Source organism: Pteropus medius, unplaced genomic scaffold, assembly GCF_902729225.1.
Source record: "Pteropus medius unplaced genomic scaffold, Ma_sr-lr_union100, whole genome shotgun sequence".
NCBI classification, from domain to species: Eukaryota; Metazoa; Chordata; class Mammalia; order Chiroptera; family Pteropodidae; genus Pteropus; species Pteropus medius.
The window spans coordinates 26,211,456-26,225,699 of NW_024349801.1; the positions used below are offsets into that span (position 1 = coordinate 26,211,456).

Genomic DNA, 14,244 nt, shown 5'->3' on the forward strand with positions numbered 1-14,244 from the left:
CTTAATAGTTGTACAAAATATTAAATGTGTAGGGTAACAAGGAAGTAAAAAATGTCATCTATAGTTCGCCCCTTGGAGGCTAATTGCTATAAACATTTTCGCATATTTTCCCTCTTTTTTTTGTATACTTGATTTTTATAGTTGACATGTGAAAAGTAAGTTCATGTGTTTGCTGACCCTTTTGCTTAATGATATGAGCATTTTCTCCATGAAAAAACTCTTAATAGCGTTTCTCCCAAATTTTATATTTTAAAAGTTTAAGCCTACAGAAGAGGCGAAAGGATAGTACTTTTCTTTGAGGAGCTGGATCATTTGAAACTAAGTTGCAGACATTATAGTACCCCTTAAATATTTTAGTATACATCCCCTAAGAATAATATATTACCCCATATAATCATACTGTTATCATACCTAAGAAAATATTAATTCCATAATACTTGATAACGTAGTTTATATTCAGATTTTCTCAATTTTCTGAATGATGTCTTTTACATATATATAATTTTTTTAAAATCCAGGAACCAGTCCAGGTTTACACATTGTATATAGTTGTTTCAAACATTTTTAGTGGCTGCATAGTATACTATTTTATGGATTATGAAATTAATAATTTCTGCAATACTGAATTTATAGGTTTTTTTTTTTAATCATAGTAAACTAAGAAATTTGTACAAGGATCTTTCCTTATTCAAATTATTTCTTACAATTGAAATTAAAATTATTGGCTGTGAACATTTTTTAGAGCTCTTGATAAATATTTCCAAATTGTTCTCTAGAAAAGTTCTATTAGGTTATACTCTCATAAACAGTATTTGCTAATGCTTATCTTACCTCAGGTTTGAGCAGTACAGTATTTACAATTTGATAGACAACAAATGGTTTCTCTGATATCTTACGTAATTTAAGATACTTTTATTTCTTTTTTTATGAGTTGTCTCTTCTGTTTGCCCCTGTATACCTTGGCGTCCTTCATGTGAACTCCTTATATTTTATGGAGACTGTTGTATTTGTTGCAGATTTTTTTCCTAATCATTATTTTTTTGACTTTTATTACGTTTCTTGACCTGTGATATTAACTTTTAAAAATACATAGGCCTGTAACCTGTATTTTATTCAGATACTCTGGTTCTATGTATGTGTTCTAAGATTTTTTACTATAATATTTGTGAACTGTGTTTGCTTTAGTAGTGTATTGTTTTAGCCCCTTCCCCAGACATCTAATGCACATTTTTTTATCACTTGCCTGTTATTCTCTTGAGTGCAAGATTATTCTATTCTACTCCAGCTCATATCTTTTCAAAGATAAAATTCAAATGTGTTCGTTTCTTTTCTGTTTAATATTTGAGTTACTTAATTCTGTGCACTGTTTTTGAGTTGTTAATCTTTTTGGTATTTGTTTGTAAAAAGGAGCACTAAGGAGGGTGAGGTTTTTTTTTTCCAAATTCACTTTAAAGGTGATTGGTGATTAGTGTGTGGGGAGTCAGTAAAATTCAAAGAGTGCTTTGAGCAAAGTGTCCCAGCCTATCTGGGAAACTCATGATTATGTCTTTCTGCTGTGTAGTGTTTTGGGACTGTCAATGGAATCTGCTCATCCTGTGGGGGAAGAGAAGGAAGAAGAGGTGGAAGAGAAGGAGAAAGGGGAAAAGGAGGAAGATACTCCAGATGATGCCGCACACTCCCTTGGTGCTGAAGGTACCTTTATGCCTTTTTCGGGATAGTAGATTTTTTAAGTCCCTTTAATGTGAGCATATAGATATCTAAATTTCTTTTTATCACGTTATAGATTTATGTAATCATTAAATTGAGAATAGTCATTAAGAAATTTGCTGGTAGTCTAAGATATTTCACCTAATACGGTGTTCAGGAATTTGTACCTCACTCGATAGCCCCCTTTATGGGCTCTTCTTCCTTTCTCATCATTTGTTTTTCAGATATTTTTGGGATGTATGCTTTGTGGGGTTGGAAGTACATTGGATTGCTGGGCGTGTGGGTCTGGTTTACATATATCTTCAGAAAGTGGACATAGTCTGTCTTTTATTGGGTGCTTATAAGGTTTTATGGTGTACAATTTTTTTGCTTTATTACACATTTTCCCCCTTCACTTTCAGGGCTTTTATTCATTTTGAAAAGTTTGGGGGGCAGGACTTTGATGTGAAGGGCTTAACGTGACCTTCTTTTGTAAGCACCTTGCACAGCGCATAATGTTGCAGGGTGATGCCTAATTTCTTGGGATGTTGTTCCTAGATCCAGCCTCATCACAGTTGGGCTTTGGGGCTCTGGAACTCTCCCAGAGCCAGGAAGTTGAGGAACATACTGTGTCATATGAAGCAGACAAAGAGCCTCTACAATCAGTAACCACCAACTCTGGTTATACTAGGCTATCTGATATGGATGCTAATATTGGTATGAAACATGTTTTTTGGCATTTGGAGTTGTTTCTAAGTGTTTTCCTCCCATGCTAGAGCTAGTTATTCATTCTTTGATACATGTTATAGCTATCTAAATTAATATAAACTAAGTTAATATAGTAAGGTGACAGAGTTGTCTGGCAAATACTTGTCAATTGATGGCTTGAAGGTTAAAGGTTTTTGTAAGTGAGTTATTGGTTATTTTCCTTTTTGGAATGATGCCTGTATATATTTTCAAATTGGACTTCTTTCTGTTAAAATCTTTGCCTTTAAAAAGCATTTGGTACTGCTTTTAGTACTTTGAAAAATTAAATATCTCCTTTCTGTCATCTTTGGAAACTTCAAGCAGTTAAGCAGGAAGAACAATCTAATGAAGATATCCCTATGGCAGAACAGCCCAGCAAGGATGATCCTGTGGTAGCACAGCCCAGTAGGGATGTACATGTAGTAGAAGAACAGAATCCACCACCTGCAAGGTAAACCATATTCTTTCTAGAATGTTGTTTGGCTTTCTGCTATAGGATTATACTCATTTCACTTGGCTAGGTGGGGACATTTTAAAAAATTGATTATTTTTCCCCCTGTACTGAGCATATTTCTGGTCTAGTAGAAACATTGATAATTTATGAATTCTCATTATGTCCTCATTTTATATTTAGGTGTATTACAAAGCCATTTTACTGTTGCTATAACTGTAAGCATGGCACCTTAACCTTTGGTTGCTACTCTTCTTCTCTGATCTTTGTCTGCAGAGGCACTGTGTCTGTGTGGGAGTTTTCCTAGCCTCTCCAGTATTTGGAGAAGGTACATGAATGTTCTATTTGAAAGTCTACTGTTTCTCTACTTGAGCACCCAGATTGCTTTGGGTCCTCAGGTATCTTGCATTTGGTAGTTTATGGTATAGATGAAGGGAGATATCCTTTTCCCAAGTCCTTTGGGCTCTTAACTTGGTATGAATTGGACAGTATACCTCTGTTCTGTCTGTGGTGATGATTGTATCCAAAACAGCATTGTCTCAGGTCAACAGCTCAAGTTTGGATGTAGCAGAGGAAAGTGAGATGCTTCCAGTGTGTAGGAGGGGATGATGACTAAACCTTCAGTATTGTCCTTTAATAGAAACAGTGGGGAATGGGGTCCTGGAGTTCTGAATAAAGTTGAATATCAAGAGAATTTGTCTTTCTGATGCAAAGCACTCAGCTTAAGTGGGGCTGACTTTTTAGGCTTTTCTTTAGAAAGTTGCTCTCTAGCTAGTTTTGCTATCCCGTTTTCTTTGGGTAATGGTAGTGAACCTCCTAAGTCTGGAAAAGGATCAGCAATGAGTGTCTTACAAGTGTGAAGAGTATTGGTATGAAGTCTTAGTTTGGGGCTTAGGTTGAGTATATCAAATGGAAAAGGTCAGGAGAAGATAATATGTGCACTAGTGCAGAGGATAATTCACACCCAGACCCTTTCCTTGGAAGGTCATTGTTAGGACTGACTTTGTTCTCTGGATCAGAATCTTTCATGGATGTCCAGATAATAGCGTATGTAACAAAAATCCCTAAATCACTCACCAGTAACCTTAGTATGAAGCACAGCAGGGAGCAAAGTTGAAAAGAGGTATTGCTGTGTGAGAGACTAAGACAGGCTTTGAAATGAGTTGAGGGGTTTGGTGCCATTACCAAGTATCATATTTCATCTTCAATAAATAGTTACATAGAGCTACTGAAATTTTTGAAATTATTAAAGGAAAACACACAAAACAGGAAAAATTTCTTAGCTCAAAGATGAAAGCATTTGAACATAGCAACTTTTTCTCCTGGTAATATGAATTTCCTAGGTCAGAGGACATGCCTCCTAGTCCCAAATTATCTCTTACTGCTTTGGAAACAAAAGAACAGATATCTACTCAAGAACTTCTGGAAGATGGACTGCAGATTCAGAAGGCACCAGAGCCTGAGGTTTTGTCAACTCAAGAAGACTTGTTTGACCAGAGCAATAAAACAGGTACAAAGAGTAATTAGTTGCAATAGCTCCTCTTCTCCAAAGATGTAAACTTTTTATTTGTATTGAGGCTACTGTTTAAGCTTGAAAGCACTTCACAGGATATAGACTTGTTTGTGATATGGAAGGAAAATGTGTTTGTAGCTGATTAATGAGAACGGCTTCTTGGAAATGATTGTTATTTAACATTTTAACATAATTTTCTCTCTTGGAAATGGAGATATTGAATAATATCTAATATAGTAAATTTAGTAGTTACGGACAGAGTAGCTATTTCTGTTATCTAGGTCTTCAGATCTTAAATATGATAATTAAGTATAAGTTTTTCATATTCACCTGGGTAACAGTCGAGTTACTCATCTGTTTTTTAGTTCATCTGTCTCCAATAGGAAGTTATGGTCTAGTAGGAAGACTAAAACTTAAAAGACCAGAATGGTGTTAGTTTCACATTTTGTTAACTCCCCATTCTGTAACTTCACAGAGCCAGAAAGCTTCAGTAATAACTAGCAGTGTACAGTAAGTCCTCACTTAATATTGTCAACAGGTTCTGTGACTTTAAGTGAAACAATGTATAGCAAAACCAATTTTACAATAGGCTAATTGATAATAAACAAGTTCATAGGACATCTCATCAACATAACTAAATGAAGTTGAATGAAATGGCATTGGAGGACCTGCTGTAATCTGTTGGTTGTAAGGAGGGAATAAGAGAAAGTTATATCCCTTTACTATGTTATGAATGTGTGCAAGGAACCTTTTTTGGTCTCTCATTAAAGCTATAAGGTTGTATTTAAATTCCTTTATATTTGAGATTAATATAGTGGTTAACTCCATCTATTGCTAAGAAGGAGCCAAAAAGAGACTCTATAATATAAATCAGTAATGGCTGCTTGTATACCCTTGTACTAATGTGTTAATATTTTTTGTCTCCTTTGAGGAGGCCCAGGTTCTAGTCATGAAAATTGCTGCATTCCTGTTATCATGTATCATGGGCATTACTTTGACTTCTCCCATCTGCATATCATGGCATGAGCTCACTTCTCCCATCTGCATATCATGGCATAAGCTCATGGCATGAGCTTAGGTAAACCTTAGAATAAAAGTCTTGCTTACTGTTTTATTATAGAAGCTTCACAAAAAAGGGAAGCAGCCAACTAGAGGTATCAGTATTCTAGTTTTTCCTCTCTCCCTTCAATCTTGACAGAAAGGACTAAGGAATTTTTTAAATCAATTCTTTATTAAAGAAATCCATAATTTATTAGGAAGGGGCTTTTAGCGGAACTCAAGATGTGTGTTAGTGTGGCATTCCATTAATGGTACTACAATTAGAAAACAGTTTCTGCCCTCTTTGGAACATGCTTGCAAATATTACTCTTTTTGCAGTACAGAGCTTGTGGGTTTTTTTTTGTTGTTTGTTTGTTTTTTAACAATTTAGTAATGTCAATCTAAGAAATAAGTGCAACTAGATTTTTTTTTTTTTAATAGCTTCTGATGGTTATTCTACTCCTTCAAGGGAAGAAGGTGGGTGTTCTCTGGCTTCCACACCTGCCACCACTCTGCATCTCCTGCAACTCTCTGGTCAGAGGTCCCTTGTTCAGGAAAGTCTTTCCACGTAAGTTAGCCTAAAATAGCTCTGCCAGGGAAATATGCCTCAGGGTCTTCGGCTAAGGTTTAAAGAGCTAAAATTGTCTACTAGTCCAACTTTCTTTTTGAAACCAAAAAGTAAACTCTAGGCTTTAGAATTTTGGGGGTAAGAACTTGGTGGAACTACTGAAGATAGGTAGATCTACTTTCCCATTTGGAGATTGTGCAATAGTAGCCCAAAGGGCTACTATGGAGGAAACTGCCCAGTTATTTAGAGACTGTTACACATTCCAACCAAACATTCTGCTCTTTCATTTGATTAATACTTCTTTCCATTTAACAGCATGGGGTGGAGAATAGGTTATATTAGAGTTGACAGTATTTCTTCATCTCTGTTAGGGCAAAGTGGTTTGTTTTTTTTTTAAATAAAAATGTGCATGATCTTTCTAATATTAGGCAAAAAAACAGGAGTAAATATTTTCGTCTCAAATCTGCAGATGAATTTTTTTTAGCACTTTCTTATCCTGCTTTTCAATCATGATGTCCTTGTGTCTGATCATTCACTTTCTCTTATAATCATATGGCTTTACACTTTTTTTCGTTTTAATTCTAATTTTGGATACATATGAGAAATGTTATTGAAGTATTATTCAGCCTCAGGTAGCTTTTTGAGAGAAATGCTAGTAAGTATTTGTCTGAATGCCTGAGATGTTTTTGCTAATAAAAAGTATAAAACAAATGCAAAACTGTGGCTGTGATAAAATAACCTGTGATTTTCTCTTATATAAAGGAATTCCTCAGATCTTGTTGCTCCTTCCCCTGATGCTTTCCAACCTACCCCTTTTATCGTTCCTAGCAGTCCAACAGAGCAAGAAGGAAGAAAAGGTGAGTTCTCTGGATCTGTCTGTTGATTCCAGATTAGAAGAGGAGCAGCACTTCTGCTTTGCAAAATGTACTGTTTCTTTATATGTTAGAACAGTATGACCTAAACTATTTAGCAGAACTCATGTCTGTCGTATCTTTAGGGATGTGGCCTAGTGTAAAGTGCTCTCCGCAGTTCTTTGCTCTTCTAGCATTGATTTTTTCTGAGAATTCTGTGTTGTTGACTTAATTTTTAAAGACCTTTAAGGGAAAATTTTTAGGTTTTTAAAGTTGAACTTAAATGAATTAATATAATGAACTGGGTTAATTGCTTAATGGTCCAGTAGTTTTCAGCAACACGTTAACATGTTATTGTTCAGAGGGAATCAAAAATTGTTTCTTTTGCTCTTTTTAGTTTTGGGGTTTTTTTTGCTATTATCAAAGCAGTTTTCATCCAAGAGTGGCTAGGAGCAGGCAGTAGACATTTCAATTTTATTTACTTCCTCCTTTAAGGACCTAGTGATTTTATATTTATGCACAAGAAAGCTTTCCTTTTTACTTAGTTTATTTCATTTTCTAAAGCTCTTTTTGTTCAGTACGTTTCCTATCTAGTCATTCAAGATATTTCTAAGTGCCTACAAAGCCTTTTCCAATAAATTCCATAATTTTCTCCTTTTCATTCTCTCATATACCAATATTGGTACCATAGCTAATATTTACTGAGCATTTAGTGTATGCCAGGCACTGTTCTATGTGCTTTTCTTTGGTTCTTGGTGCTTCTCTTTGGTTTTTGTCATTGAATCCTCACAACAATCCTAAGAAATAGATGTTACTTTTATCCTCATTTTATAGATGAAGAAATGGAGGCACAGAGAGATCTCATAACTAGTCATAAAGACAGGATTTGAACTCAGGCTGCTATCTCCACAGCCTATGCTCTTACCTGCTGGGTGTATGTCTCCTATAATATCCTGCTGTCTGTACTCTTGAGTGATATAGAAACATATTTAACTGTTTTCAAGTGTAATTTACCCATGACAAAGTTTGCGTCTGGCTTTTTTCTCTTGAAATCAGTTGTAGATACCCAAATCGACAAATATTCTAAGTTCTAAGCATAACATGATTAGTGATTATCTTCAGTAAAAAATGAAAATGAAAGTGAATCTATTCTACAAAAACTCCTGTTAATGCAAGTTAAGTTTGGTTTATACTTAGAACCATTTCTTCTATCTGTAATGTGAACATGTAAAAATAATTATATTAAAAATGTTTTCTCCCCGATTGTAAACATAGTACAGGTATACTTCAGAGATATTGCAGGTTCACTTCCAGACCACTACAGTAAAGTGAATATCGCAGTAAAGTATCTTAATAAAGCGAGTCATAATCTTTTTGCTGGTGGAGGGTCTGGCTTCAATTTGTAAAAAATGCAACATTTGTGAAGCATAATAAAGCGAAGTACAATAAAACAAGGTATGCCTATACTCATTGCAGTAAGTTTGGAAGGCATATAGTAAAGTAATGAGAAGAAAATAAAGTCATCTGTGATACCACAATCCAGATATAACTATAATTAGTATTTGGATTTTTCTTTTTCAGTATTTTCTGTGCATAAATATAAAGAAGTATCTTTACACATAATTTGGGATCATATTATGTATATGCTTCAGTTCTCTGTTTTTCAAGTAACATTTTCCATTGTCAATTGTATTTTAGATTTAATGTATTTGCTTAATATTTGTGCATAACTATTTGTAGGACTGTGAATGCTTTTTCTATATTTGGTTTTTGCTGTCTAAGATTTTTAACCTAAAGCCTTTTTATAGGTAGTGATTAGAACAGCAGGTCCTTAATAAGTGCTTTGTCATGGTGAGAAAGATCAAAAAGTGTAATGAGAATACTTGACACAGCTGTGGCAGTGTAATAAAGGCCTGCAGCATCAGATGCCAACCGAACCTAGCATTAGACCGAAAGGTGAGGTTTTAGGCCAAATAAGCAGCAAGGGTGGATATTGGGGTTGGGGGTGGCTGGTAGCATGAGAGTGGATTATAGGGAAAAGTTCGATGGCAGAGATAGTTTGAGAGTGGTCTAGAGCAGGGGTCCTCAACCCCTGGGCCGCGGACTGGTACTGGTTGTAGCCTTTAGGAACTGGGCTGCATAACAGGAGGTGAGCTTTGGATCAGCGAACAAAGCTTCATCTGTATTTGCAGATGCTCCCCAGTGCTAGCATCACCGCCTCAGCTCCATCTCAAATCATCAGGCATTAAATTCTCATAGGAGCACTGGTCCCTGGTGCCAAAAAGGTTGGGGACCTCTGGTCCAGAGGAAGCATATTTGGGGTCAAGTTGTAAGGTAGGGGGAAAAGGGTTGATGAATCAAATACCTGGGTGGCTAGGCTGGCTCTGAGGAAGATCTTTGTTAGCCCGCAGGTGGGTAGTAAACTATGGGAAAGCAGTGTTTTATGTATGTATGTTTCCCTCCTGAGCAGTCTCTCTCAGGAAAACTGTCTTGTACTTAGTTCTTTGATAAATCAGTGCTGATTGGCACTGATATTTTTTTCGTCTTATGTTTTTGTCCTGACATCCATCTTTCTGCACTTAGCAGCTGCAAATATGAGTTCATAAATAGGTAGATATTTACTTAGAATAGTGAACAAGTTCACTGCCTTTCAAGGCCTGTGGCAGAATAGAAGATGGTTAAATTGGTTGCCATTAATCTGGGCTTTCCTATGCAAAATGTGGAAAACAGTTATAATCAGGAAAGAGGCTCACAGGATCAGAGTTTTAACATTTCATGTGGATGGGCAGGTATTCCCAGATGAACTCCATTTTAGTTTATAACAGTATTTTGGGAGCCTAGACTTCTCTCCTCCCAGGGGAAGAAAGTATTGCTGGATTTCTAGGGCCCAATCTATTAATGTATTGGTTTTTCTGAAAATTAAGTCACTGTATTTTATTTTATTTTTATTTTTTATTTATTTTACTTTTTTAAAATTAAGTTTATTGGGGTAACATTGGTGAATACAATTATATAATTTTCAGGTGTACATTATAATTTGACATCTATATATTCTATTGTGTGATTACCACCCAAAGTCTAGTTTTCCTTCAGCTACCATATATTTGATCCCTTTTACCCACCTCACCCTACCCCAACCTCCCTATATTTGACACAGTTACCCTGTCTACCTCTTCCCTTCTCTCCCACCCCCTACCCTCTGGTAACCACTAGTCTATTGTCCATGTCCTTGAGTCTCTGTTTGTCCTGTTCATTTGTTGCTTTTAGGTTTATATCTCACATGTAAGTGATATAATGTGATTTTCAACTTTTTCAATCTGGCTTATTTCGCTTAACATGATTATCTCGAGGTCCATCCAGGTTGTCGCAAATGGCAGTATTTCATTTCTTCTTATGGCTGAGTAATATTCCATTGTATATATGTACCACAGCTTCTTTAGCCAGTCATCTATCATAGGACACTTCGGTTGCTTCCATGTCCTGGCCACTGTGAATAGTGCTGCTATGAACAATGGTGTGCAAATATCTTTTTGGATATGGGTTTTCAAGTCTTTAGGAAGTCACTGTATTTTAGGAAAGGAAATTTCTGTTATGTAATTTTAATTAGTGATATTAGAACATGAGTATCGATTAGTGCTTATTTCTAAATTTGTTTTTCCTATTTTAAACCAGATGAGCCAATGGATATGTCAGTGTTATCTGAAGAAGGAAGAGAGTCTTTTCAGAAGAAACTCAAAGATGATGAACCGGTGGAGATAGAAAACCTCCCTGTCCCTCCTGAGACGGCTATATCACCACAGGCCTCAACTCCAGTATCTCAGAGCACACCAGTTTTCACTCCTGGGTCACTTCCTGTCCCATCCCAGCCTGAATTTTCTCATGTGAGTACTGTAGAAAGATTTTTTTTCTCCTAACATTTTTTGAACAACTTTATTTTGAGGTATAATTTATAAACCATAAAATTTACCCATTTTAAGCATATAGTTTAGTGATATTTTAGTAAATTTTTAAAGTTGTGTAACTGTCATCACAATCTAGTTTTTAGAACATTTCTAGAGTCACCTAACATCTTGATGTACTTTTTATGGTTACATTTTGTACTATTTCTTAAAAATTTTGGAGTGTTCTCACAAAATTAAAAGGCATTAATCGTTATTCTACCTTAATGCAATTACTAGTCATTTCTGTCTTTCCATATGCCCACGTTTTTTAAAAAATAAAGTTGTTTATCATGAACATACAACTTAAATCTTTTTCCAGTTAACATTGTGTCATAATGGTTTTTCAGCATTACATCATTTTTCATATTCTTTCAAAACGTATAAAATTTTTCTGAGTGGATGTACCATAATTATTCCTGTACTGAGGACATCAAGGTGGTTTTTAGTTTTCAAATGAGAGATTAGTTTTCTTCTAAAAGCAGGAGAAAACTAACATCTTATTTGTATAATTTTAAATTTAAATATTAAAAAAATGAAATTCAGGTTTCATTCTAGTGAATTGAAGGTCCTTAACTTACATCTAAATGACTATATTATATATTCAAACTAAATACCTGCTCTTGTAAGAGCTTAAGTGGGGGGATCACTTTAATGTTATTGGGATAACTTCTTTCATGCCTTTCAGTTTATAGGTGTTGTAACAAAAGTTTATATTTAGAAATGAGTAGTAATATACCATAAATTTAGTGAGGAGGAGACAGTAGGAAGAAAGAAATTTAATGGATTTCTGGAGTTTTAAAACTTGGTTGTTTTCTTGAAAATTTCATTTTTTTCCCAGCTTTGTTGAAATATAATAGACAATTAGTTGCTCATATTTACAATGTACAATTCAATGAATCTCTTTTCAATTATAGTTGGCATACAATAATATATTAGTTTCAGTTGTACAGCATAATGATTAGAGATCTGCATAACTCACAAAGTGATCACCCCCTTAAATCTAGTACTCCTGTCCCCTACATATATATTACAACATTATTAATTATTTTCCTTATGCTACACTTTTTATCTCCATGTCTATTTTGTAATTACCTGTTTGTACTCAATCCCTTTGCCCATTTTCACCATCCTTCCAACCCCCATCCCATTTAGTAGTCCTCAAAATATTCTCTGTATTTATGAGTTTGTTTCCATTTTTGACTTTGTTGTTTGTTTTATTCTTTAGATTCCACATGTACGTGAAATCTTGTGATATTTGTCTTTATCTGACTAACTTCATTCAGCGCAATCCTCTCTAGGTCCATCAAAGTAATATCTTTTTCCATCCCCTTTTAGTCTGTGTGCATCTTTTAATCCAAAGTGAGTCTCTTATAGGTACCATGTCGGGGTCTTATTTTCTTATCCATTCAGCCCATCTTTTGGTTGGAGCATTTAATTCTTTTCCATTTGAGATACTTGTTGATAGGAATATAGTTACCATTCTTTATTCATGTTTTTGATTCATGTTTTTTTCTTCTTAAAGAACTCTCCAACATTTCCTATAATACTGGCTTGGTGTTGATAAATTCTTTTAGCTTATTTTTGTCTGGGAAGCTCTTTATCTGTCATTTGACTCTAAATGATAACATTACTGGATAAAGAATTCTTGGTTGTAGATCCTGAGTTTTTATCACTTAGAATATTTTGTGCCAAGCCCTTCTGTCCTGCATAGTTTCTTTTGAGAAATGAACTGCCAGTCTTGTCAGTAACTAACTGCTTTTTTCTTATCGCTTTTAAGATTCTCTCTTTGTATATAACCTTTGGCATTTTAATTATAATGTGTGTTGGTGTGGGCTTCTTTGGGTTCATCTTTTTTGGGACTCTGAGCTTCCTGGGGTTGTATGTCAATTTCCTTCACCAGGTTAGGGAAGTTTCCCATCATTTCTTTAAATAGCTCTTCAACTTCTTGTTTTCCTTCATGTACCTCTATGACCCAGATCTATTTACATTTAATTTTGTCCCATAGGCTCCTTAAATTATTATTATAGTCTTGGCTTCTTTTTTCTTGCCGATCTGATTGGGTGTCCTTGGCTTCCCCATTGTCTATATCGGTGGTTCTATCCTCTTCTTTATCCACTCTGTTGATTCCCTCTAATATACTCTTTTTATCTCAGATAATATGTTCTTCATTTCAGACTGGTTCCCTTTTATAATTTATTTCCATTTTTATGTTTTTTATCTCTTTGTTAAAATTCTCCCTGAGTTCATCTATGCTTCCCCTAAGTTCATTGAACATCTTTTTAACAAGTATTTTGAACTCTGCATCTGTTAGATTGCTTGACTCCATTATTCCTGGATCTCTGTTCTGTTCTGTCATATGGTTTCTGCATCTTTGTCTTCCCATTTTGGTTGCCTTTCTGTGTCTGTTTCTATGTACTAAGGAAAGCTCCTAAGTCTCTCTGTCTTAATTAGTGTGGCTTTGTGTAGTAGGTGTCTGGTGGTACAGTCCTGAGAGAGGGGTTCAGCTGCAGGCCAAGTTTAGCCCCAGCCTGTGTCCCTCCGAGGCCACCTGTTAAGATTCAGCAAGTAGTCCACAAATGCTATGCTTATAGTTGCTGAAAATTCCATTTTATGCGTCATTAGAAGCAGTTTGTTGGAGTGGTTAAGAACAAGGACTTTAGAGTCAGAACTTGCTGGACTTAATCCGGGCTCCACCATTACTGTCTTTGTGACCAGTTGAAATTGAGCTTCATTTTCCTCATCGCATGGAGATATGGATATTACCTACCTCACTGAATAGTTGTGAAGGTTAAATGACTTAATATATATCAAGTGCCTAGGATAATGTCTTAAACGTGGTAAATACTCCCTAAGGGTTAGCTAATCCTGGCAGTGAAAGAGTGAGGACAGGGTTACCTAGAGGTGAAGTTAATGTTCAAACACCATATATCTTTTTCTTTAGCTTTTATTTTTCTATTGAAGTTATACATGATTATTTATAATATGGAAGAGTTATCAGAATTAAGGGATGAGTTATAAGCACTGATGCAGAGCACTGAGAATTTTCCAGAAAAGGTAGCTGATATTAGAGATCTGTTAACAGTTGTTTATCAGTGACCAAACAGGGCTTTTAAGGAAATGAATGTCTTTGCAAAGGTATGCCTACCTGGGGAAATGATACTTGGCCACAAAAGGAAAACTAACTTTTTGAAGAATAAGACATTATTGAAATTGCCCCACCTTCAACATTTACCAGAGACCTTCAGAGGCAAATATAAAATCAGCAGTCAAAATTTGAGACAATTGAGTGATGCTGAACATAATTCAAAGATCCCTGGAACCCAAGATGACTCTAGTCAAATTTGTTTGGACTCATATTTTAATATATCTCAGCCAGTAAATATCTCCCAAGAGTACCTTTACAACAGTTTTATGTTTAGGGTTTGATTTTACTTAAGCAATTGTAAAAG

The 14,244-nt window shown here is 35.3% G+C and overlaps 1 protein-coding gene across 8 annotated transcripts in view; it reads left to right on the plus strand.

The window, feature by feature from the left end:
• TP53BP1 (tumor protein p53 binding protein 1) overlaps positions 1 to 14,244 on the plus strand; it is an 81,422-nt gene that overhangs the window by 22,352 nt on the left and 44,826 nt on the right. For 6 of the 8 annotated variants that reach the window (XM_039888308.1, XM_039888313.1, XM_039888311.1 and 3 more), the window contains 7 exons: positions 1,562 to 1,692; positions 2,245 to 2,403; positions 2,755 to 2,884; positions 4,228 to 4,394; positions 5,877 to 6,003; positions 6,766 to 6,860; positions 10,527 to 10,735. In XM_039888308.1, the coding sequence (XP_039744242.1) occupies positions 1,562 to 1,692; positions 2,245 to 2,403; positions 2,755 to 2,884; positions 4,228 to 4,394; positions 5,877 to 6,003; positions 6,766 to 6,860; positions 10,527 to 10,735 (1,018 nt within the window). The remainder of the gene's footprint in view (positions 1 to 1,561; positions 1,693 to 2,244; positions 2,404 to 2,754; positions 2,885 to 4,227; positions 4,395 to 5,876; positions 6,004 to 6,765; positions 6,861 to 10,526; positions 10,736 to 14,244) is intronic. The other 2 variants (XM_039888310.1, XM_039888312.1) reach the window with 1 other exon arrangement.